This window comes from Fundulus heteroclitus, chromosome 9 (genome assembly GCF_011125445.2).
Source record: "Fundulus heteroclitus isolate FHET01 chromosome 9, MU-UCD_Fhet_4.1, whole genome shotgun sequence".
Lineage (NCBI taxonomy): Eukaryota > Metazoa > Chordata > Actinopteri > Cyprinodontiformes > Fundulidae > Fundulus > Fundulus heteroclitus.
In genome coordinates, this window is record NC_046369.1 from 6,663,461 (window position 1) to 6,690,192 (window position 26,732).

Here is a 26,732-nt window from a genome sequence, read left to right on the forward strand (position 1 = left end):
AGTGTTTACAGAAATACAAATCTAAGCTGCTGGAGCTGCTGACCTGTTCATGACTGTAGCTAATGCACATCCATCCATCCATCCAAAATATGGATTTTTAATGAGGAAATATTTAAGCCTCACATCTAAAGTATGCAACAGCTATTGTATATGCAATAACGATGCGTAGATGTCATTTAGGCCTGACTCCATCTACGTCTTTTTCCTCAATGCAGATGTCATGGCTAGCTTTCCACTAGGCCCATATGTCACTGCCCCATGCACACAGAGAGGTGTCTCTGCCAGCTCACTCGACTCCACAGGATTTTCACACTGAGCTACAAATGACTCAGTTTTATAGACATAGTTGGAACATAAAATGTGCAATAACCTCCCGGTGCCATCTGCTAAAGATAAAGTTGTCTAATATTAAACACATTTCAATCATGTCTGACACATGCTTATTGCTTCTGTACTGTTTTCCATATTTTGCAGCAGTGGTGGATTATTTGTGTGTGTGTGTGTGTGTAGAGTGCAGCTGCTTCCAATTATAAACAAAGAAATCTTTTACTGAATAGGTAAAATTGGGAATGAAAGGGAATGGTGTTTATTTGATGAATTTCCACATGCCAACCCTTTGATCCAGGGCAGCCTAGTTAAGAGCAGCAATCCTGAAAAAAAATGTCAACCTCTCCTTACCCTGACACATAGAAGCCTCTCCCCATAAATTTGAGTAAAATTAAGATTTGCATTTACTGGAACCTAATGCTCTTACAGTGATTGGCAGCAACCCAGATCCATCTTTATGAATACTTGAAGTCCATGTACTGACCTATTTGCATACTTGATGGTTTTTAGGTGCAACATTTGATCTTCTATATGGATTTATGGAAACATTTTCAAGATTTTATGGCCATCTCATGTCAAAAATCGCTTGCTGCCTATTTTATAACATTGCATCCACCAACTTCAATGTGTTCTGTTACTCTGAAATGAAGAAAATATTACATTGCTTTTACAAATTAAAAAAGTGGGCTATGATTCATTGACAGGGCCCTTTGCTTTTTTTTAACAAAAAGGAAACATTTGAATTACTTTAATCTCCTCTTTGTTAAACAGTAATGATCTACTGATGGAGAGGAGAAAAAAACAATTAAAGTTTATGGCTGAAATGCTCCTATGTCAGAATGCTTAAAATAAATTGTATTGCCATCACACTAAATTTAGACTTCAGGTTTTTAGATTAGTTCAGTTAAAGGCAAGGCAAGTTTATTTAGCACTTTTCAGTAACAAGACGATTTAAATTACTGTACATGAACAGAAAAACATTACAGAGGCAAATATTACATAGGAAAAGAAAACACATTACACTAACAAAGGAATAAGCTAAATAAATCCTTAACTACACTTCTTTCATACATTACCAAACATACAGAAAGCATAAAATCGCAGTTCTTAATTATTTCTATTCATAATAAGAAATAAGCTAGGTAAATCCTTGGGGGTTTCTGATCTAAAGTAATTTTGTCCTACTATTCTAAAGCTACAACTAGAATAACTTATTTTGTTTTATTGTTTCACTGGAATGAGCTACATCATTAACATTTTAAAGCATAATTATTTTTGATTCATATATTAAAAGAAAAACATTACATTAAGCTAAGTAAATCCTTGACTAGACTTATTTAGTCTCTCTGGATCAAGCTTCATCACTAAAATTCAAAGCTTAATTGTTTCCATTCATACATTAACAAAATCCTTAATGCTACAACATGGGGTCTCTGATCTGACCTTTCTGAACAACAGCTAAAATAGAAAGCAGCAGAGTAAAGTAAAGGCGGTGTGTGTGCATGGCAGTTATTGTAATCATGTTTGTTGTAGGTCTGTGAGCTGTGGCAGATAGGCCTCACAGCCATAGTCATTAATAGTGATGGAATGTTATCAAGCAGTTCAGTAGCGCTCTGTTCCAGGTCATAGATGCCACAGAGCATCTTGTTTACATAACATCCAGGAGAAATTAAGATATCCAGCAGGCAGACTCTTGATTTTTTTTGTCTGCGTTACAGTCTTACTGTATCTTCTCTAATAGTGATCCCAAGCAGCCAAATTTGTGGTCATTCTGCCAAAGCCGGGCTTCCAACATCTCCAACATCTATTCCATCCTTCCAGCAAGTCCAGAAACCGCAGCTGGCCTGCAGTTCTCCTTACACAGCATTTCAGTCTGAGTGCTGGCAGCGGACATATCCCTCACATAGTTCAGGCAGCCTTGACATGGGCCGAAACAGCTGCCGAAGTTTTCACAATTTCTCGATTCTCCAGGTAACCGCCAGCTCCAAAAAGCAGAAATCCTGTTATCATAAATCTAATTTTGAACACATTTTCAACATCCTCGACTGACAAAATTGACTGAATCATGATCCTTCCCCCACCGTGTGTCCAGCTGCACATGTCCCACAAGGGCTCTCCTTCGTCCCGTCTTCTCGTTGAGAAAATGTAATCAATTGTGCGGTAGAGACCAGTTGACCAGAGCCATAATTTACAATTTGGAGGATATGTAAAAAGAGGCTCCAAAAAGATTGATAGAAGCAAAAACAGGGTAGGTACGGTGGATGGAAAGAGAAAAGGAGAGGAGAGGAGAAAGAAAGGCAAGATCAGGAAGAATAAAGGGCATTTGTCTTTCTGTGAGCATTGCTCTTTTTTAACTCCATTGCAGGCATAACAAATCCCTTTAAAACACCTTTTTTCTGTTTCAGGTACACTAAAGGAGAGCTTGACATTGCTTACATTACCTCAAGGATCATAGGTAAGATAAAATGGCTTTTTGATGAAATATTGTTGTCTGGATGTGTCAGAAATTGCTCCATTAATGGCACCAAAGATGCTGGAATAGAATCAAATGGGTTTAAATACATGTAGATATCTGTGGAGACATCTTTATGAAACCTTCTTTTACGAGGATGAATTGTTCAAGGCTTTATATTATCTGGAGTATGACGATGGAGTCTAAAACAAAGTCAAAAATGTGTTGTTTGCGGACTTACGTCAACCAGCCACTGATGATCAATCTCTAATGGAGACCTTCTCTTTATGTTCTAATGATTAGTTTTGATTTTTCTCAAACTGCAGCTCCATAAACATTGTAACATCTCCTTTCTTTTCAGTCATGACGTACCCAGCCGAGTCGGTCCAGATTGGCTACCAGAACCACGTTGAGGACATCCGCTCATTCCTCGACAGTCGTCATGCCGACCACTACACAGTTTTCAACCTCTCACAGCGAAACTACCGCGGCGCCAAATTCTCAAACAGGGTTGGTGTGATTTTTCTCTCATATGGCTGCAGATGTGTGTGCTCGCTTTAGTTTTGGGTCACTGTGGCACCAAATGTATTCTTTTGCTCTCAGTACGTCTCTTTTGAACATCGCACTTGGAGATTGCGGTGTCATGGTTTAATGGAAGTCTGTGGTGTGGTTTATTTTGCTCTACAGCAATACAGTACCCTCACAAATATTGTCCATTCTGGAAATTAGTTTACAGGAACGTTGAAATAAATGGCTCTTATGGGGAATAAAAGGTCTCACTTTGCCACAATTCTCTAATTGTGAGGTTTGAAGAGTTAATTTGTTTAATCGCTTCCTTAAACTTCATCCTCAACAAGATACTCGTCTAGGCAAAGGTCAGTTTCCAGTGTCCAAGGATTTAAAAAGTGGCAGTATGTAAGCTAAAGGAACGCCACCCATTGCTTCTGCTAACTTAGCACTGTTTTAAAACTACACATTACAGGAACTGCTCAAACAAATAGCTCTACTCAGTAGTAGTATCAGCTTGTTAGACTTCCAGTATTACTTGATAAAGAGCAGAAGGATGAAAGGTGATGCACTTGTATCCTGGTACTAAATGTAGCACATTTTTATAGTTTTTTTTTTTTTTTTTTTTTACATCAGGATCCCAATGAATAAATGTAACAGAGATATAGAACATTATTCTGACTATGGCATTATTTTTGCAGCAGAAGGTGGAATAGTTACTTTTGTGCTTAAAATATTTTGTGTACATATCTGGCACCTTGTTTTTCCTCAAGCCTACAGTGTGAGACTCTCATACCAACTTCGCCTTTTCTTCAAGCGGCCTTGTTGCCCTTAATTCCAGATGTTTTTTATTTTCTGCTCTCACTGTAGATTTGTGAAGTTCTAGAAGAGTAGTTAATTACTTACATGCCGTGTTTTTTTTTTGTCTTTACTGTTTTCCCATGAGTGGCTAAGAGAAATTATCCTCTGGATCAAACATGTTTACACTCCAGAGAAACAGGCAATCAAAGATCACTAATTAAATGTTTCCTGACCCTCAGTTCAGCTTAAATAGGTGAACACTATAATAAAATGTTTGATATGGAATTGTAAGAAGTTTGATAATTTTGGTCCTAGTGACTTCACTGCAAAAACAGAACTTAACATAAGTAAAATGTTCTTAAAATATGTGTATTTGTCCTTGATTTGAGCAGGTAAATAAGATGGTTTGCCAATGGAACAAGATTTTTGACCTTAAAATAGGAACAACTCATCTCCATCTTATTTCAAATGCAGAATGTCTAATTATCTTATATTAGGGGTCAAAATACTCATTCCATTGGCAAATAATCTTATTTACCTGCTCAAATCAAGGACAAATACACTAACTTTAAGAACATTTTACTTATTTTTAGATCTGTTTTTGCAGTGTTTGGTAAGAAATAAAATAAAAATTCTTAGCTTTTTTTTCCACAGAATGAGAAAATATGTCCAAATTAAACTTTTCATTTTTCAAAAAATGTTCAGTGCAAGATTATGCTACACCTATTAAATATGAATTTGTTTAATACGCTTTTCAAGCATCTCCACCAGATGCTTTTTATGTTTATATTTTGCCGATTTAGATTCTAAAATCTTCCGGCGTAGCTACAGCCTGGGTGGTATGTTACCAGCGCCGAAAGACATCTGACTGGCCATCAGTTTCTGACACCTCTGAGGCGAGAACATTTTAGTGTGTCGTCTCCTTCTTTCCTCAGATTAGTGCTGTTGATGTGAAGATGACCAGCAGATGACCTGATGTTACAATGGGCTGCTTTCTTCCCCCTAGAATACAGCGGTTGCAGGTCTCAGATAAATGTACCTTTTTATTTGCAATGAGCTACGAGCAAGCTTCCAGAAAATGGCAGTTCTTGTTAAAAAAAAAACACAAGAATTACACTTTTTGTTGCTTCGTTGATGGTAATAGGACACGCTTTTTGGTGATCTTCCTTCTGAGGTGACTTAATCATTACACATCTTTTCTAAATAACTAGTCTTATACATAATTGTAGAAATACTCCAAATAAAGCATTTGATGTTTCTTGAGGTCCTGGCATTCAGCACTTTGGTGCAGCTGGATTTGAATTAAAAGTTAAAACCCATGTGGGAGCTCTCTCAATAAAAGGCTGCCCCCCTCTGGCAGATAAAGATTGAAAAGCTGTGGAGTGCAAATGCTTGTGGAAGCTGTTGTGTCTGTAGCAGATGACTCATCATGGCAACTGCTGTGTTGTTTTGCTCTCTGCTGCAGTTTCTAACCTCTCCTCTCTCCACCTCCTGTCTGCATTCCTCCCCCCCAAACTCTTCATGCTCTTTGACTATTTTCTTCCGTTTGTCTCCTAATCTGCCCCCTCCCCCCTCCCCCCACACACACACACACACACACTTTCCAGGTGTCAGAGTGCAACTGGCCGTCTCGCCAAGCTCCCGGCCTTCACAACCTGTTTGCTGTGTGCAAGAACATGCACAACTGGCTCAAACAGAACCCAAAGAATGTGTGCGTCATCACCTGCTCGGTAAGATGCAATCATTTAAATCCCTATCAGTCGTTTGGATTCTGAACACCTCGGCGTACGACCCCGGCTTCAGATGTGACGTTCAGAGTGATTGAAGAAGTTGTCCTTCTGCTCTGATTTAGTGACTACAGAAATATTGGCATGTGGTGGGAGATGTTGTTGCCAATTCGCTGCGGTTTGCCTGTGGCTTGGCAAACGTCTCCGTCTTGCATAATCTCCACCAAATTTGTTCCTCTTTTATAAGCAGTTCCCACTGGTCTGGCCTTCCCAAGATGTTTGTGCTTCGCTGCAACGTGAAGTGAACCGAGAGCAAGTTTGGATCTCAGTTAGAGAAAGCGGTCAGGGATTTGAAATATATGTTGATATCCTGTGAAGGAGGGGTGCAACGAGGCATCCGGCTATGAGGATGAGACAATAAACCAGAATATTTAGAGTATCCATTTTGCTTTTCACTTCTTGTTCAGTTGTCTGTGCTTCACAGACGTCCCTACCCAAAATTCAAGTCTCCTAAGTTGGTTCCAGGTAGAACACAATAATAAACTTAATGGTGCACTGCAGACACAAATTAGCTTTGGGATAATCAGAAATATTCATACTAATGGCAGTAATGCTCCCCCCCCCACACACACACCCCACACCCCAATGGCTTAATTAGCAAGGGACATTTATATTTGAACCAAAGGTTTGTAGTATTTCCACTAATTACCCTTCTTTGAAAAAAAAATAGCATTACAAAATGAAGTCAGAAACACATTGTATGTCATCCCTTACAATTAGAGTAGTATTAACCAGTTTAGTAAATCTCAATGTCTTTTATTACGTTAGACTTAATTACATTAAATACATGAGGAATAAGTGTTGAACTGATTTGGAAGCAACTCATTTGTTGATTTGTGGAATAGTGCTTGTGTATTTAGAAGTTATGTGTATGTTTATGCTGTGTAGTCTAAAGTCTTGCTCTCTCCAAATGATCAGAAACTACTTACAAGGGGTAAAACTTGTAGAAGCGGTCTGAGCATCTGTTTTGTATGCATGCAGGATGGCCGCGCTCCCTCCGGCGTTTTGGTCTGTGCCATGTTCTGCTTCTGCCACCTCTTCAACCACCCAGTTCCTGCCATGCAGCTGCTCAGCGCCAAGAGACCAGGCTCCGGACTCTGGCCGTCACACCGCAGGTTTGGCTCCATGACCGCCGAAAGGGAGAAAATGAAAACAGAACCTAAGGGAGATGGGTGGAAATACACACGTGTGTGTGTAGCTGATGTTCCTGTGTCTCATTTTGACTTAGGTGTCATACAACATGAACCTTAATTATGTTTTAGTTCAAAGAACTGGTTTAGTCTGTTTTGAGGGATTGGGTGTGTGGAGAATAAAATAGTTTTTTTTTTTTTTTTTTAGAACTGACATTGGCACCACATGTGCTAGACTTTTGAACTGGCCTTCATCGGCAGTTCTTCGGGCTTTTCTCCTTTTTTCTTTGACCTTCAGCACTTTTTTTTTCTTTTTTACACATGATTAGTTTGCTTCTCAGCCATTTTAAAGATAATGTCTTTGTAGTTGTTTGAGATGTTTTAATTTAAGCTTTAAATCAGTAGAAAATAAAAAGTTTATTCTACACAAACCTAACAAAAAATAGGCACATTTGCCAAAGAACTATTTGTTGATAAATGGTTGAACAGTCAATCTACAGTTTTCAGAGCAGTATGATGATAGATCATCAATTGAAGGATGATGCATCTCTTAGGTCCTGCATCCATTTTTTATTTTTTTATTTTATATTTTAGTACACTGTTCATCTCCTAGTGAATTACTACAAATTAGAACATCATGAACTCAAAAAGTGAAACTTATTTGCTTGTTGTTTTTCTTTTTTGCTATCACAATTTTTCCTTCCACTGAATTTCCTATTGTTATGCCTGGATACAGACCCTTTGTGAACAACCGGCTTCTTTAGCGATGGCCTTTTTTGATTCTTCTCCTTTAGAGGTTGTGAGTGACTCTGCTGGACGACGTTCACGTCAGCAGTTAATTGTCTAGACCACAGTTCTGCAACCTTTACCCTCAGCCTGGCTAGAACATAATCATTTAGAGCCACTAATGTTACATGACCCTTTGAAAAAAGACAACTTATCATTTTTTTAATAAATATCTACAGTAGGAAATGTGTTGTCATTATTTAAAGAGCCACAATTTTATTTCTGTTTTTAGGTTTTAAAATTAAGGGGAAAAAAAAAAAACTTTTCCTAAAAGAGGATTTCCAACTTAATGAAAAGAAAAATAACTCTGAACATACATCACTGGTATTCCGTGTCATTCTGTTGTGGAAATTCAAAGCAATTATGCCATGATTTTTTTTTTTTTTTAAAACCTGCATTTGTTATTATACCCATATTTAAATGCATTAGTTGGTTCTTTAAACATTTTAAGCCAAAGTTATGAGAAGCTGTTGTCCAAAGAGCCACTGGTGATTCCTGAGCTGCAGGTGGCAGATCCCTGGTCTAGACCGTAATGTGGCTATGGCATAAAGTTTCTGCTTAAACAAATATCCTTTTTATTGGTCTTGCATAAGAAAAGTAATTTTGTTTTTCCATTAGTTGTAAACCATAATGTTTGAAATGAAGAGAAATTACCACTTGAGATAAATCACTGAGTGTAAGAAATCTATTAACATACAAGGAATGCAGCATTGTAACACAACTGGAGCGGGTGATCCACAACCTTTGTTCCCATACAGGTACATAGGTTATGTCTGTAGCATGGTGTCAGAGAAGCCCACTCTTCCCCACTCCAAGCCCTTGGTGATCAAGGCCCTCACTATGAGTCCAATCCCCTGTTTCAACAAGCAGCGCAGCGGCTGTCGGCCCTTCTGTGACGTCCTGATCGGAGAGACAAAGATCTTCACCACTGCGCAGGACTATGAGAGGATGAGGTAAAAAAAACAAAAAAAACCCAACAACAACGAACTTTCTAAACAAGCTGACAAAAATCATTCTGAAATAGTTTTGGAAACGATTAACGTCATCGCATTAAAGTGCTTTAGTTGCTGAAGCTGCAAAATGAACTTCATATGGCTGTGGGATAAGATTTTCATTGTTTTCTTCCTCAGAGAGCACAGGATCCAGGAGGGGAAAGTAGTTTTCCCCCTCGGTGTGAGTGTTCACGGAGACGTTGTGGTTTCTGTCTACCACATGAGGTCAACAATCGGAGGGCGTCTCCAGGCCAAGGTACGCTCCTCCGACTCAGATCTGGCATAATAAACTAACAAAAAAAAAAAAAAAAAAAAAAAAAAAAAAAAAAAGCAACCCAGGAGAGTAAAACTTGGTTGCAACTGTTTTCATCTGTCTTTGAACCTGTGTGCAGCAATTAGCAGTGAGACATACTTTTAGAGTCTTTGTGCGAGCAAATGTAGCAGTGCAGTGGAGCAAATGGAGTGAAAAGAACCCAGGAAATAAATTATTAGAAACATGCTTTGCAAACGTCTTCAGGGAACATTTTAGGTCCAAATCGCTCTTAAATTTTAAGCAATTTTCTTTTATTGTTTTATGTTTAGGTGTCCAATACACAGATCTTCCAAATCCAGTTCCACGCTGGTTTTATAGCGCCTGGAACCACCATGTTGAAGTTTAACAAGTAAGGAAAATGCCTCATATTTGTCCCACCACTAAAAAACAGTCCAATTGAAATCGTGTTTTTTATATTTAGAAATGACTGTTGTCACTGATTTTCTTGTCGATGCACCTCATGATTCTTCTTAGACCAGAGCTTGATGCCTGTGACTCCCCTGAGAAATATCCTCAGCTGTTTCATGTGATCCTCGACGTGGAGGTCGAAGGAGTGGACAAGCAGAAAGACCTGACGCCGCCATGGGAGCAGTTTCCCTGCAAAGACCTCAATCCCAGTGTGCTCTTCTCCTGCCACCAGGAGCATCAGGACGCTCTGGCTATTGCAGGTACTGGAGCCCAAGACACGATGAATGCTGGTGTTTGATCCGTGCAAAATGTATTTATTGTAGATTACTAACAAGATCGAGACGATTTGGATACTTCCATTTGGTTGGAAACTGCTGGTTCTTGTCAAATCTTTGGATTTTTAGACATATAATGGGCAACATGGCGTGCTCTAAAATGCAAGTTTTTATTGGACATTGCATTTTATAATTAAAGGTAACATACATTTAAATTACTGTTAGTGATATTGCTGAGGTACAATCTCAAACTTTGTCAAAAATAATTAAAAAATTAATCGTGATTGCAGAATTTCTTTATGTCTACCTTGAAATAGAGGAGGAGCAGAATGCATTCTTGTTTTTATGGCGAAGTAATCTCTGCAGCTGTGTTTTTTTATAGTTATGATTTCATATTTTAGAGTAACAAATTTGACCTTTTTTGCTGAACAAAAGACTAAAACAAATGAATCAAGTATTTATTCTAAACAGGAACAATGATCCAATTTTTTTCTTTAGGATAATATTTGGACCCTTTAACATTTTGCCTCACCTTTCTCCCTTCCTTATTTTCTCTTTTACCTTTCTGTTACTGTGTCCATTGAATTAGAAATAATCCCCAAAAATAATGTCCAATAAAGTATCAAGTGGAGCACTATAGTGAAAGCGGTGATGCACTACGTGTGAAAATCGTAGTTGGGCTCTCTTTGGCAGTGTAGTACTGGGAATTGCTTTTTTTAGTGCCAGGCAGAACACATAAAAAAGGGATAATATTTGGAGGAAAACATAAATATATCCAATATTTGTAATAATATTTTCTTTGGTCTCACCTTTGACGTTTATTGTAATTTGGATATCATAAATTACACAAGAATCTGGAACAGTTTATAACAACTGTTTATGGACTGTCCTCCCACAGTCCATAAATAGGACTGTTAGGTTAATTGATCTCTCCCATTATAATTGGAGCGCCTTAGTTTGTGCATGCATGGTTGTTGCCCTGTCACTCACCCATTGACCGCTACACTGCAAGGCTAAGCAGGTATCAGCATTGGATGGATCTAATTGTGATCTTTGTATCATCTGATCTGATTATTTTAAATTCAATTCTTTGTTTTGACGTTTTTATTTATTTTAAAAATGAAACAAAAAAATTGTAAACATACTCAGTGTTGCAAAGAAAAGCCGGCCGTCGTATCTTAACTACAGCAAAAACCGCTGTCATTGCTGTATAACAAGCATGTGAAAAGGTGCATAGAACACCGGTGGACTCTATCTTCTTGTTGTTTGTATATTAAATGCTAGTTTCAGGAAATGTTTTAACATTTTTAGGGTGCATTTTAAAGTACATCTTCTATGTTTGTCTTTTATTCATGACCATTTTAGTGTAGATTTAACTGTTCGTTTTATTTGTTTATTGCTAACATCTGGTTGTTATCTGTGAATTCCCCCCCTCCCCCTCCAAAAAACAAAAAAAAAAAAACAACAAAAAACTGTTAATAACTACCTTACTTTACAATGCAAGTACTATTTTTTTTTTTTTTATGTTACGGTAACTTTATGTAGACTTAATTTTAATTCTGAAATGAGTCACCAATTCCTAGAAAGTTTAGGGGAAATCAAATCTTCCAAATCCTCCTATCTTACCTCCTTATCAAATAATGCATTTGTGTTGTGTACTTTCAACTACGTATTACTGTTCGCTTGGTCTGGCATAATCTGATCCAGCCAACACAGAAATAAACTGATGTGGCCAATTTTTGTCCTTGCAAGATGAGATGGAGGGCTTGGATCTGGAGGGTAAGGAAGCAGCTGTTCTTAGATCTGCTAGAAGAATCTCACAGTGGCCATAGTTAACGGGGGCCTGGTTCAATTCAATCCCACTCACCCAACAAGGAGATTACGATATTGACGGATACATGTTCTGTTAATGAAAACTCAGTTTGGCTCTTTACCTTTTATGATCTGCACTGATTGAATTGAAATTAAGCCCACGTTGGTATAAAGTAATATATTACCTTGGTAGAAGTTCTCAGCCCCATGGGCCCTTAAACGGGACCATGAGTATCAGTAAATCCCACTGAATGCCTTTGTGATGACAGCAGACTGTGTTTTTTGCTAGTCTCCAAAGTCAGAAGCCCTGAGACTAAATCCATTTCCACTGAAAATATCCTAAAAAGGCTAAAACAAACTGTTTGATATTCTACCAAGATGAAATATTACTCTTGGTTTACGCTACCTCAGGTTAACCAAATGAACGTCCCAATCCCCAGCTAATAGCACATAGGCTAAATTACATTATTCCAAAAAAAAAATAAAATCATGTCCTCTTCTCTGATTAAGTTTGCAGTTAGATGATTCCTCCTTTATTCAGTCCTCTACTTTGTGCTTACCAGAGCTTTGGGCTTCAGAGGGAACAAGTCCAAGGATGAATACCTAGACGTCCCCTTTTCCAGCTCATTCTGGGGGATCACCAAATTGTTTACAGAGCAAAAAAGAATATTTAGTCTAGTACCTCTAAGAGGTTTTAGGTCTGCCTTGAGATTTCCTACCACTGGGACCAAGACACCTCTACGAGGAGGCATCTTAATCAGACGCCTGAAGGACCTCTGCTGAGTCCATTCAGTGGGGAGGAGCAACGGCTCTACTTTAAGCAGAAGATGGAGCTCTTCTTGTTACCTCTAAGACTAAAAACGGCCACACTGCTCTCCAGCAGACTTACCCTATAAGATTAGAGGTAAACCTTAAGGTCCCCGAAACCAGAAACCCTCCTCAGCCCCTTCTGAACCACAAACAACGTCATTGACGAAGAGCAGCCCTGGTGGAGTCCGACCAGCGTCCGGAACAGCCTCGTCTTTGTCCCCAGAAGGCAGGCGCTGTCCCTGCTGGGGTTACACCAGGACAAAGCCCATAGAAAGCATGATTAGAACCCAAGACTTTTGGCAGTAAAAACCCACAACACAGTTTGGGGGACACAGCTGAAAACCATCTCCATCCACAACACAGATGCAGTCAGACTAGCCGGTCCGGTCCTGGTGTGCTAGTGGTCACGCGGACAGTTGAATAGCCGCTGCTCGTCGCGGTTATAACCTTCGTAGACTCCCATTGTTCTCCAGTCTATTTCCGTCTCAGTTCCTATTAGCCCGCTTTTTGTCCGTCTGCTTTTTGTGGCGTCATTGTCCGCGTATCTGCTTCTATCTGGCCCACACGCTGCAATGTCCAATTTCAGTGTATCTACCTTAAGACTCCTTACCTAACAGCGTGTTACTTTGTTTCTATCATACCCCACTGAAGAGCCAAGCCGGCAGCACGGAGAAGGCCGGGGCCACGGGGAGGAGAGCGAGCCCTCTGACGATGAAATGCTATCGCTGTCGAGCCAGCGAAGCAGCATCAGCGCCGCCTCGCAGAAACCGGAGCCGGCAGCTCCGGTGGCTGCCGCTGCCGCGCCGGCGCCCGCTGAGGAGGTCGACCTTCTGGGTCTGGGCGGGGAGGACGTCAACCGCCCGTGCGCCTCATCGCAACCTTCGAACGCTGCAGCCACGGACCTTCTGGGAGATTTGTTCGGGGCTCCACCCCAGCCGGCCAGCGGGTCTTCATCCACCCAGTCCACCCCACACAAAGTGGCCCCCCATACCGCCTCGCCAAGCCCCTCGCCTGCTCCACAAGGTGAAACAGTCCACAATTCATTCAGCTTCAGAACAGACAGAAAGAATAACAAAAACTTATATTTCCTAATGGGGGAGTGGTTTAGAAAGCAATTTTGGAAGTTTAAGTTTATAATCTGGTGACAATTTGCCATAAGTAACAGGATTCCTACAAAGTTTTAAACAATCTAGAAATGTGTGGAATTTGATTTGTTTCCCAAGTCTGAATAAGTTTAGTGTTTATATTATTGTGAGTCTCTGTTTACAGCCCTTTATCTCCCATTTGTATCATTGAAAAATGTATCTAAATCTCATTGAAGCAGCTTTGATAAATAAAAGAAATTGCGTGTTTAAAATCCCCCAGTCATCCAGTTAAACCGCTCGGGTCTGTCTTCTGCAGCATTTGATCCCTTTGGGAAAGCTCCCATGCCTACGCCTCAGGAGAAGATGTGCTCGTTCCTCGGACCAGGTAACGTGGGGCAGCCAGACCCTTTTGTGCATGCTGCTCGCTCTCCATCACCCACCCTGCAGCCTACAAGCCTGGGTAAGGCATGCTTCTGCTGCTATGCTGCCTTTTCTCTCGCATCACCTTCTGCTATTTAACAAGAGCATTTTCAGTCAGGTTAGGCAGGTTTCATAATGATTGTCGTTGTGCATTCACCCTAGTTAGAAGTAAAATGGATGCATTTTTTTGTTGTTGCTTTTTCTTTGTTTTCTGCTTGAAACATTTAGTCATTGCTTCTGCAATGTGTGTCCTGCACTAAATTGAGTTTGCATTATATTTACAGCTCCTACAGATGTTACTATTTTATTTCCAGCACAAACCATTATGCAAACACTGAACCAGATGTTTTTTTTTTTTTTTTTTTACATTTTGCATGGTATTATTAATGATGAATTTAGTTAATAAACACAAAAATTTGTTGCAAAAGCTCTGCTGCATCAGGTCTCACCTGCAACCTCTTTGCATAGACGGCTCACTGTGTGCTCTCTCTGTGACCAACCTTTATGTGACTGAGCAGGCCGAAGCTCCCCGGTCCCACCCGCCACACCGACCGTCAACGTCCAGCAGCAAAACGCCATGGGAGGTTGGGACTGGAACAGACCTGGCTCCGCAAACGCAGGTACACAAACAAGTTTATGGCTCTGCTTGAGAGTGATACACGTGTGCATCTCTGTGCTGACTCGGTTCGTCCGCATTTAAATGAGTCATTATCCACGGATTTAGCATCCTGCCCTTCATATTTACTAATTAAAGCCAAAGCAAATAGCATCTCAGTCTCAAAGACCAGCGCTGTTTGCATTACACAGATTGAATGAAAAACAGAGGGGGCTAGGACGTCAAACCAGGCACAAATAATCCTCTTTTCTTAGAATAAATATTCTATCTAATCAAATAAAGTGTCTAAATTGTGTCCATCCGTTGCTTCAAAGGTTAGAGGTTAATAAACAGAACTATGATAAATGGCCTGTAGAAAAAGGAGAACTGTCTGTTTTGCGTAAAGCGGTTTCTAGAACCTCTGCCCAGCTGTGGTGAGACAAGGTGTTGAAACCAATGTGTGTAAAGTCTATATAAGACGGGAAATGATGTGTGTTTCACCAGAAAAGGCAAATCGGTTTTGACCGCTTGGCCGGGAAACGCTGTCGCAATGCAGATCTCTGTTTTGTATTATTTTTCGCTGTATAAGAAAGCTAAAGTAAGAATAAATTGCCTTTTAACTGCATGATGGCGTCTGGACATTTCCCATTTACCATCGAACCTCGGCAAATGCGTGTCAGCCTTAAGATTCTGGTTTAAAACGCTCCATAGGCTTTAAGCGTTGGCCCTTACACAAGGGTTCAGGTTCAGCAGGCGTTAATGTCAAGATAACAGGTTGTAAATAAATATTTTCCACTGTTTCTTTTTCCTATTATATAATTACAGGTTAGTTTTATATATTTGTTTGGACATCTTGTAATATGCTTAGGATCTAATAAACGTTTCACATCAGTAACTCGGTTTGTTAACTCCAATCGAAGCACGCATCAGTCCACCGTGTTTTCTTTATGAGACATTTTACTCATAGAAACGTCAGAAAGGGCTTCCTGAAGTCACATGTTGCTCTTACACTTTTGAATGTTTCCTCAGGGTTCAGAGCTTTGTTGTTAATGCAGATAATATTTAAAAAAGTCAAATATTTTGATATGGTCATTTCTACACTGTCTGTGTTTGTGGCTGAGGAGAAGCCTTCTTAAAGCTTATTGTTCCCATCTGGATTTGATTGTTTGGTTTGAATCTGGATATTCAGGGCAACGTGCTTTGTGAATCTGAGGAGGAAATAATGTCACTATATGTGCACATTTATTTTTAAAGAGATTTAGATTGCACAGTTTCACAGATTCTCTTCTGAATCATTTCTTTTTTGATGCTCTTTGCTAAATTAGGAGGAGGTTTTGGCATTGGCAGTCGATCAGCCACCACCAGTCCCACAGGTTCAGTCCACAGCACCCCCACCCACCAAACTAAGCCAAACACCTTGGACCCATTCGCCAACATCGGAAACCTGTCAGGAAGCCTTGGAGGTCTGACTCTAAAGATTTGCCTTTAACGTTTTGTCACGATTTCTTCAATTTACCGCAGTTTCTTTCTTCCTTTCTTTCTTTATCTTCAGGTGCTTCTGGATTCTCCAGCAAGCCCACCACTCCAACAGGAACAACCCCATCCTTCCCACCCATGGGTTCACCGTCGCGGCCACAGCCGTCCCCGCAGCACACGGGAGGGTGGCAGTCCCACCCGGGAGCCAACTTCCCCACCTGGCAACCCGGCACGGGGGGCGGCGGGGGATGGCAAGCCCAAGGACAAGCTCCACCGGCCCAGGCGAAGCCCAGCCCCAGCCACGCCATGCCTCACACATCGCCTCAGAACCGACCCAACTACAACGTTAGCTTCTCGGCAATGGGAGGAGGCTCTCCGAGTGCGGGTGGCAAACCACAGGCCGGGATGGGTAAGTAAACCATGGGGGGGGGGGGGGGGATGATTCTTGTGCTGCACATGTTGGGAGTGGTGGGTGATTTTTTTTCTTTTTTTTAATGAAAGCTTTTTTTCCCTCAAAATTACAAAGTGTTTTACTTAAAATACAAAATGAAGCCAAGCTAGCAAAGATAACTTTTTTTGCCAACTGGCATGTTAAACAGAGATTGACTCCCACTGTATTTTGATTAGAATGAAATTGGGATCTAATGTTGGGCAAGGCACTATTCTGTAAGTTTCCAGTGTATGAAGTTTTCTGTTTCAAAAAGGTTGGGGACCCCTGATTTAAACTAATTTGATTTCATCAGGCTTTAACATGGCTAAATATCAGCATGACTACAAGGAACATCGAAATTGATCTCATACAACGTCTTGGGATTTTTCTAAGTGAAAGCATTTATCCAAAAAAGATTTGGCCCAAGGATCAATCCCTGTGCTACTTGGTTTGTGAGGAAGATTCATAATGAAGATTTTTAGGTTTGTTTTGTAATTTCAGAATTTAGATAAATAGTTTTTTATATTTATGACTCCACTATATTTTGATCAGAATGAAATTGGGATCTAATGTTGGGCAAGGCACTATTCTGTAAGTTGCCAGTGTATGAATACGTGAACCTTCGCATAAGTATGGCTGGGTGAATGAGATTTGTGCAAAAGTGCTTTGAATGGGTGGAATGGCTTAAAAAGCGTTATATAGGTCCAGTCCATTTACCAGTTAAACCAGGGGTCACCAACATGGGGCCCGCAGGCACCAAGTAGCATCCAAGGACCACGAATGCCACACATGGGCCTGTTGTAAAAAAAAAAAAAAAAAGCCAAATCCTCCAGTGAGCTGCATCTAAAAATGTATTTTATTCTCCGTTACTCTTCCTGTTTAATCACACTTGCATTTATATAGATTTAAAAATGACAATATCTATAACAAAGCATGAAAATTTTGTTTATTTTACATAAAGTTAAGTTGAACTCTTCCAGTTCAAAGGTTGGTACTGGCAGCCCTTCGTGTGACACAATGCCAATAAAGTAGCGCTCAGTTAAAAAAAGGTTGGGGACCTCTGATTTAAACTAATTTGATTTCATCGTGCTTTAACATGGCAAAATATCAGCATGACTCCAAGGAACATTGACATTTATCTCATGCAACGCCTTGTGAGTTTTCTAAGTGAAAGCATATATCCAAAAAGAATTGGCCCAAGCATTAAACTCTGTGGTACTTGGTTTGTGAGGAAGATTCATAGTTAAGATGAGTGTGATTTTTAGGTTTGTTTTGTCATTTCAGAATTGAGATAAATTGTTTTTTATATTTTTATTTAAATTTTTTTTGGAAAGTAAGATTCAGAGTTTTTACTTCCGGTTACTTTATGGCAATATGTTACATAATTGTAATTGCTTGAGGATATATTTTTTTTTAAAGTGCATTTTATGCTTTTATGTTTGTGCCAGGCTTTAAGCCCAAAGGCTTGGATGCTAACTTCGATGACCTGCTGTCCGGTCAGGGATTTGCTGGGACCAAAGAGAAAAAAGGTCCCAGGACAATAGCAGAGATGAGGAAGGAGGAAATGGCCAAAGAGATGGACCCAGAAAAAATAAAGGTAAACAGTAATCAACATAAAACTTATTTTAATTGCTTTGTAATTGAATGAAGATCTGATATTTTTAAACCCACCGTCCCACTTTTGGGACGGTGGGTTTAAAAAGTGTTTGCCTGTCAGAGGCTCCAAGTTTATTCCAGAATTAATGAAGCGTTTAATGTCGGTCTTCTGCGGCCGCACTTTGGTTCGTCTAATTATTCCTCCAGAGTTTCACCAGAGCCAGGATTGCTGAAAGAGGTTTTGTTGATAATTGTTTCAAATCTACACCCCCCACCCCCTCGTGACCCAGATTCTGGACTGGATCGAAGGAAAGGAGCGCAACATCCGCGCCCTACTGTCCACCATGCACACTGTGCTCTGGGAGGGGGAAACGCGTTGGAAACCAGTGGGCATGGCTGACCTGGTTACTCCAGAACAGGTCAAGAAGGTTTACCGCAAAGCAGTGCTGGTCGTTCACCCTGATAAGGTGAGTCACGTAAAAGACCTTGAGCCAGATTCCTTCCTATTCAGCTGCTTTACCACTACGTCTCCTTTCAGGCTTTGACTTTAATTATCATTCAGATTTGCATGTTCAAATAAATACCGCAATGTGATTTTTGTCCTAATATTTCAGGAAAGTTTCAGAAACTAAAACAGCAGCATCACTTCTTATATGAATTTAGCTGAACTGCAACAAAACTAAGCCCAAAAAAATGGAAAGGAAAAATGTGGAAAATATAAACACTATCAAAAATACTAAGAACTGTAAATATACCATATGTTGGACATTGTGAAATCATTGAAATTATCTATTTTAAAGAAAGAAAGAAAGAAAGAAAGAAAGAAAGATGTGTTGCTCCCCTTCTGGATCTGTCAAAAGAAAATTATGCCTTCGTTTTTTTACATATTAAGTAAAATTTTTTGAACTTAATTGAATTTAATACAGAAATTTAAATATTAAGAGTTTATATATTTTGTCAAAAGACTTCCATTGGTGATTTAATGCAAATGTTTCTTTTTTTGCAAATAAAAACACAAAATGTAAAAGATTATACTACAAACAATTGAATTTGTAAACAAAATAAACATAGAATAATCCATGGTGATGTAATTTTTATTAGAAAAACTAAAACTAGTTATCAACAGAATAAGCATCTCTATATTTTAAGGTGTTTATTAGTGTTTTTATTTCCCGGCATAGCTGCAGCCTGAGTTTGTATATTACATTTTGTTATTTATATTATAAAAACGCACATACAGAGACCCCTCTGTGAAACCCTGGCGGTGAAAAGTCAACTAAATTAACAAAGGGAAGCTCTGGAAGTTTAGATTAATATGACCTAAATGTTAATACAAATAAAATGTAGAAAATTCACATATTAGATTTATTGTGATGTTTATTATACATTTTAACTGATTCAGTCATATTAGATTCTAACATTCAAAACATCAGAAGCAGAGAGAGGGCTCACTTTGACACACATCAGCAAAACAGAAACAAAAAAGTTTATTCCAACAGCGCACTTAAAGTTGGTGCTATAAGAAAACAAAAAATTTAGCTTCTAGCAGTTTTAAGAGAAAAAAAGGCCAAAAAAAATACAATTATACTTTGTTTTTTACAGGAGAGTGAATATTTTCTTGTGCTTTGCTTCTAACTGGGCAGAAATCTTTTTATACATGACAAAAAGAGCGACAACACGACGATGAAAACAACCACGACAGCCAGCACCTGGATGACCTGCTGGCTGAGGTATCCAAAAGCTGGCTTTAAGAAGTCAAACAGGGAACCTCCCTCCTGGTGGACGGACTTAGCCGTTTCATGAAGGTGGCTGACTATTTCATGGATTGTGACGTTGTAATCGGGGACAAAAGTGCAGCATTCTGGGCCGATGACGGCGCAGGTTCCTCCCTGAGCGGCCAGGAGGAAGTCCAGGGCGGCCCGGTTTTGCAAAGCCAGGAGTCTGACGGAGGCCAGCTCGTTGGACATGAGTGTGAGAGCCCTACCGGTTTCGTTGGCTATCACTTCTATGGAGTGGGACAGATCAGCGATCTGATCCAACGCAGACATAACTCCGTAAAAGGGCAGGAGCGTGCCGAGCGCGTTTTTAAACGGGGACTGGTAGTGCGTCCCGAGGAAATCCGAAGTTCCGCGTCGCACTCGTCCCCGGAAGGCTTTCGCCGGCAGGGATTGCGTCACCCTCATCGCCGGCACCACGTATCCCAACCCGCAGCGTCCCCGGTAGTCCACCGGGAGATACGGGTAAGCGAGGGTCCCGCACACCCAGTACATCCCGACGGGAGAGGAGATGGAGCAGGTGGCTGTGCGGCGAGCCAAAGCGTTCAGGCGAGTCTCCCCTGCCGCGTCCAGACACCGGTGAGGAGCAGAGCTGAACGCCTTCCAGTCGGTTTCCCCTCGCCCCGGGCCCCACTTAAACGTTCGGAGGCAGTCCGAATGTCCCACCGGGACGTGGCCGTCGTTCTCCAGGCACCACGTGAACCTCTGAGGGAGGACCAGGATGGGCACCGGTTTGGGGGTTTGGAGACACCTGTTGCAGTTTCCATTCCCTCCCGCGCAGTCGAGCGGCCTCATTCTTAAGCTCGGACAGTCGGGTTGAGCGGGAGAGCCCGGCGGGCGGACGTGCATCAGGTGGCACGTGTCGCAGTCCGAGGCGGGCAGGACCATGAGGGGTAGACCCTCCCCAGCCGTGTAGGGCATCAGGCCGCAGACGTAGCAGCTGGCGTTAGGGCGGAGGTGGCTGGCCACCTGCCAGGCCATGGTCAGGAAGACGTTGCTGTCATCTCTCTTTATCTCCGGGAACTTTATGTGCTGCAGAGCTCCGCTGGCGGACACCACTAGGGTCAGGATCTGGAGCTCGAAGAAAAGATACATTTTTCTTTTTTTTGTCTCTCGCAGAAGTAAAAGTCCTCCTCTGGATGTTGGAAGATTTTCACGTCAAAGTTAGCATCTGGAACACGTTGAACATTAGCACCACCCAAGCAAAGCAGACGATACCTGTAAAATAAATAAGAGTGAGTTACAGCTGGAGACTTCCTAGGACTTAATAAACATCATCATTTTTTTTCAGAAAGTTCTCTTTACCTGTGGAGTCAGTCAGGCCTTCTGTTTCTGCTGTTTCTGGTGCAACTGTTCCAGCAAGCATTCCAAGAGAAAATGCAATAAATACCCTTATCTCAGCTGTCCGCCTCTCTGTTTCAAAAGGGCAGCCAAAAGATTAGGTGTTCCCTATCAGAGAGGGGGGAGTTAGGCAGTCACAAGACCCCTGATTGATCACTGGAGAACAGCAAGAAATCAGCCTTGAAGCCTGATTGTTTTCTGCCATGCAATAACACCTTAAAGCTACACAGGGTATTCAATAGAAAGTATAGTACATCAGTGCAACAGAACTTTTATCTGTATTTGTTATTTCTTTATGTCATAATAGGAACAACAAAAAAACATTCTTTGTGCATGATTAGTTAAAGCAGGGGATGAGAGGATTTGATGCTGATGTGATAAAAAGATTATGCATTTCCTTATTTGTGAAATCAATAGCAAAGTGTCACTTTACAAGACGTTCTACGTTCCTCATTTTAACGCAGAGGGATGGCTTTACATTTTGAAAGAGTTCTTACAAAATTATCACTTTATTCTTATAATTTCTCCCTCTGCAAAAAAAAAGAGAAAAAATCTCACTGGAGAAAATGGGGTCACCAGTCTCTCATTCTGAAGGTCGCAGGCTGAAAAGTTTGTGAACCCCTGAGTTAAAGGTTGTTGTTGACATATTTATTTAAATTTTTGTGCAGACGCAAACATTTTCCAAGTTTAGTTTAGAAGAATTGACAGAAATGTCCTCAGAATTTCAGCTGAATCAGGGACTGGCTTCCCTCCTTCGTTAGTAACTGGACTTGTGAAAAGTTCAACATGTCTGTTGATGATCTTGATGTAACAGTTGTGCTCCTTTTGCTCCTGCTCCACAGGCGACGGGACAACCGTATGAACAATATGCCAAGATGATTTTCATGGAACTGAACGACGCCTGGTCAGAATTTGATAGCCAAGGACAGAAGCCTCTCTACACCTAAAAAAAAAAAAAAAGGAAAAAAAAAAAAGAGTGAAACAAAGCGAGCAACGCCAGGACGCCACCTTCTAATTCTGTGTTCTCACCCTTAAAAGTGTCACCACCTCTGAAACGGCTAACCATGCTACATCATCTGCCTTTTGTACCTGCGCATTCTCTCACGATGCTCCTTTTGTTTTGGCCCAAAACTTTCATCGATATCCGTGACGACCGAGCAGAAAACAGAAGCATCGTCGAACGCGGACGAAACGAGAGAGAGAGAGAGAGAGAGAGAGAGAGAGACGTCTGGAGCGGTTCACAGAGCGTCGCAGGATAAGAGAAGAACAAATCAGGGAGCACATTCAGCAAACATTTCATCGACGGCTCCTCGCCAGAGCTTCAGAGATAACAGAAGGTCGTACCGTGTGGCACAACAAGCATTTACCTGCATTTCTTTGATCCGCGTGAAGCTGCGTTCAGGGTCCGCTCTGTGACCTCAGCCGCCCAGGAACGGTGACTTAAAAGGCAGCGGCGTCGAGTTACTGTAAAGTTAGCCGAAGCTAGGTTTGTGTTCCACTAAAAACTGTTTAGCACAGAGTGATTCTGTTATTAACAAAGTTGATCTAGCATAAACTCGAAGCACAGCTGCTGGTTCTGACGGATGGGACGGCCTTAAGGTTCGGAGAGTGGCAGAAACGTGGGCCTTCGCTGGCTTTCCTGCTTCAGCGTTACGTTTTCTGCTCTTTCTGTGGCATACTGCGGTTTCAATAACAACCATTTGGAAGGCTTTCATTGGGAAGAAAAAAAAAGTGCATTAGGTTTAGGTAAAGCATTAATATGTTTTTCAGGGGGATTAAAATCTGCCATTCCAATGTTTTCATCCCTGACGCTGATCCTTTTCGGCTCGTCATGGTTTAAACGGTTTCCTGGGGGATGTATTACCACAGTTCTTTAGTCATGACAGTTTGTAGGGAAAACTCCACCCCTGAATGGTCTCATAATCCTTCCCTGACAGCATGTCACAGGTACTGGTCACCTCCTCTCCTCTGTCCCAAACGGTTTTAAGCGGACTTCATCCGATGAAGCTTTTCCAGGTACTTCCCGCAAAACATCCTTTTTCTTGATGTGCTCTCTTAGACAGGCGTGGTCTTTGACCTTCTTCACACCAGGTCAGCATTCGAAGGTCTTGGCCTCACTCTGCGCGCAGAAGCGCCCATACATGGCTGCTGCCGTCTCCGGAGCAAACTCTGCACCGGTGGCAAGCTGACCCCTTAATGGACTCTGCTTTAGGAGACGGTCCTGAAGCTTTCCTCGCAGCAAATTAATTTCTCTCTTTGAATTTGTTGATGATTTGATTAATGCTTTATTTGTGTGCATTCCTACTATTTATGTGCAAGACAGTTAATGACTGCATGTGTTTCTGCGGAGACGACCATAACTGACTAAATAAGGAAGACTGAACGGCAGCGCTCCCTTAAAGCAACTGTTGTGTGTTTTTTTTTTTTTTATTCAGAGGGAAAGAGGGACATCAGCTACTTTCCTCTGAATTGAATCAATTTGTTTTGTGATTACATTGTTTTGTTAGATTTGCAGTTGATTGCATTTAATCTAATAAAAAAACAGTATGAAGACTTTAACTTTCAGCTTAGTAAAAACTAGACTAGTCAGTCTCAGATCTACAACGGTATGATATATAGATGGACTTCCATTTCACTTAATTACAAGATAATCCGTTAGATTTAAAATGATCGGTTCTTGGATTAAAGTTAGGGAAAGATAACTTTTTCTGACTCAATATTAAAATGACTATCTCTGGAAACGTTAAAGCACCAGGAGGCCTCCTAATTACATAATGATAATAATGATTTATCATTGCAACATCCTCATGCATATCGACATGAAGTAGCCTCAACTTGCAAATGAAAGCACAAACATATTTCAGTGTACTGAAACAAAAGCAGCTGATGCCAATGTTTGGCCAACTTACATAGCAATATGCCTGAATGACATAACTACATGTGTATGTTTGTTAAATAACAAGTCATGTAACACTGAATCTCAGACTCCCTAGATTAATCGCGTCAGCCCTGCGGTTTCAGTTCAGTTTGATGCAATCAACTCAAGCAGACTGACAAATGTGAAAAAATCCATATCGTCGTATCAACACACAACTTTTCTTCAGTAAACGGATAATCACCCTCAAAGAAAACCCAAACCTGAACGTCATTGCAAAAGAAAACCATTTACTAAGAAAAATCTGTTTAACCGGACTGAAGTCAATTAAGAGAGGGAAACAAACCTAAAAAGATTATTCCGGCTTCAAGTTGATATATTAAAACATAACTGCGCCATCATTCCTTTCAAACGCATGAGATAAAAGCAAAGATTTATCACTTTTTTTAATGCATTCAAATTATTTTATTTATTAGTATTCATTATTTTTATGTTGATCACCTCTCCCAGTTGGATTTTAGCTTTCATATCGCACATATCTGCAAAACAACAACGAACTGAACTCTGTTTGAAGTGTTACCTTCTGGCTTTTACTTGATTTGCGTTAACTTTCATCAGACACGTCTTTTTATTTATCGTTTGCACCGTTTCATATCGAAACTTAAGATACAGGACGCTGAACTGAAGGAAGTTCAACTTTGAAATCGTTTTGTTCCAACTTTACTTTTGTGAGCTTTGTTCCATTAATAACAGTCTTAATTGTTCTTTAGGCTGTTTCTGCGCTGTTTTCGCTTTAGTGAAAATGTAGGGACAGTGTCCATGAAAAGTTAAAAATAATACCAGGGTTATCACGCAATCTAAAAAAAAAAAAGTCTGGAAAAGTTTTAAATGTAATGACAGGACACAGCCCAAAAATAATAAAATATGCTGCAGGGGAGGCCATTTTGATGAAATTTCATGGCAGCCACTCCACAATGATGCTCGGCTTGTTGAATGTGTTTGTATCCATGCCTGAGAACATCGCTGTGGGCTTCTAATGAACGAATGCCCTGCGGGCTGGGGAATCTCGCCCTGGGTTCGGACCAGGGCGCCGCTGAGCTCTTGGACAAACTGAGGCGTGGCCTGGTGGTGCCAGATGGACACGATGTCCCCAAAGGTGTTCAGGTGGATCTAGGTCAGAATGTTTGGGCTGCAGGAACTGCCTGAATACTTTTGCTACACGGGGTCTGGCACTGACACCAGTAGATACCAGCGTGCTGTCTTCAGCCGACGCCCAAAGGTGGTCAGGGTGCCATTGCTCAGCTGGTAGAGGTCTGTCTACCATCATTTTTGTGACCAAGCACACCATTCTATGTAATGTTCTGCAGACCTTCTACATGAAAATCCCAGACCTCTCAGTTCTGGCAGATGCAGGTCCTTCCAATATGGCCGGCCCCGTGCGACCTCTGCAGGGTCCAGGTGTCCCCTCATGCTAGCAGTAGCGACGTAACACTGTTTACACATCTGAAGTCCTTTTAATTTAACACTTAGACTCTCATTGTTGGCTGTCTAGTTTAATAAAGCAACTAAAACTGATAAACGACCGCCTCTGCTGCTTAACTGACGAGACCAATGTCCCAGACGTTTGATTGGCTCGGTGCTTCACTCTCGTTAAAATGTGATACTTAGGATTTCGACCAGGGTTCCTTTTTTAAGAGCTTTTCATTTTCCAGGTCTAGAGAAGTATAGGAAAAAAAACGTTCTCTTTCCGTTCTGATTCCAGATTTAATTTTTACTCTGTGGTTTTTAACAGTTTACATTTACAGCCTGACTGATGCAGAGAATTTCTCCACTGAGCTCCTTTATTTATTTTATTTTTTTTGCATTAAAAATCGATTGCAAATGTCAGGAAAAGTATGGCTTGTGACATGAAAAGTGTGTAGGAACCCTTTGGTTTATGTAAAACCAGCTGTGTGCTTAAAGGTTTTACTCTGGTCACCAATACTTTGCTGCAGATCAACAGATGCACCCAAGTTAAGTAGAATATGGGCATTTACGTCCTTATAGACTGAGACTGTTCTTTACATGGATGCTGATGCAACTGAGCGGTTTGATGCAGGAGAGTCATTACTCTGTGCTTTCCAGTAGGTTTCATCCCCAAAGGGCCTCAAATAAAAGGAGGAAGAGCTTTGTTTGGAGTCCCTGAAATGGCAGCAGGTCTCAGACTTAAACTAAACTTGAAGCTGGTGTTTTGTGTTTTATTTGATCTTAATATACAATACCAGAAGAAGAAGAGCCGTCTCTTAGCGGCTGACCCTGAGGACCTAAATGTGAAACGACCCATGTTAACCCCAGCGTTGACTGAAACTGCAACCTTACAGCTAACCTCTGTACTGTAACCAGTCCATGTGTGTTGTTTGCAGCTGTGGTGTGTATGAGTCGGGTTGGACTACTTTATGTCACGTGTTTGCCTGTCTGCTGTTCAAGTATTACTTAATTGTGTACCAGTTTCTGTTCATGTGTTTTTTCTTTTTGGGTTCTGTTTACTGTGACAGGATGTACATAATGAACATGTGCAGTGCACAACAATTAAACAGTAAACAGTGAAACAAGCGCTTTCCTCATTGCTTTCCCCTTAATTGCGGCGATTCTCATTTCAACCGCAAGATGGCAGCAATACCACGCACACTGTACTTAGTGCTGTGCAATATGTCTTAGTACAAAGATAGACTTAAAAAAAATAAAAAATTAAATGATTAT

General features: G+C 40.8%; 1 protein-coding gene across 3 annotated transcripts in view; it reads left to right on the forward strand.

Annotated features, from left to right (window-relative positions):
- The window catches only part of dnajc6 (DnaJ (Hsp40) homolog, subfamily C, member 6), a 57,990-nt gene extending 35,150 nt beyond the window's left edge, over positions 1-22,840 (forward strand). For 2 of the 3 annotated variants that reach the window (XM_021324299.2, XM_012878020.3), the window contains 16 exons: positions 2,733-2,782; positions 3,141-3,289; positions 5,695-5,817; positions 6,856-6,989; positions 8,549-8,743; positions 8,921-9,038; positions 9,365-9,444; positions 9,570-9,763; positions 13,052-13,423; positions 13,802-13,945; positions 14,424-14,525; positions 15,826-15,963; positions 16,053-16,385; positions 17,855-18,003; positions 18,293-18,469; positions 21,961-22,840. In XM_021324299.2, coding sequence (XP_021179974.1) covers positions 2,733-2,782; positions 3,141-3,289; positions 5,695-5,817; positions 6,856-6,989; positions 8,549-8,743; positions 8,921-9,038; positions 9,365-9,444; positions 9,570-9,763; positions 13,052-13,423; positions 13,802-13,945; positions 14,424-14,525; positions 15,826-15,963; positions 16,053-16,385; positions 17,855-18,003; positions 18,293-18,469; positions 21,961-22,065 — 2,563 coding nt within the window. In that variant the 3' untranslated portion in view covers positions 22,066-22,840. The remainder of the gene's footprint in view (positions 1-2,732; positions 2,783-3,140; positions 3,290-5,694; positions 5,818-6,855; positions 6,990-8,548; positions 8,744-8,920; positions 9,039-9,364; positions 9,445-9,569; positions 9,764-13,051; positions 13,424-13,801; positions 13,946-14,423; positions 14,526-15,825; positions 15,964-16,052; positions 16,386-17,854; positions 18,004-18,292; positions 18,470-21,960) is intronic. The other variant, XM_021324298.2, reaches the window with a different exon arrangement.
- Positions 22,841-26,732: the final 3,892 nt, after the last annotated feature.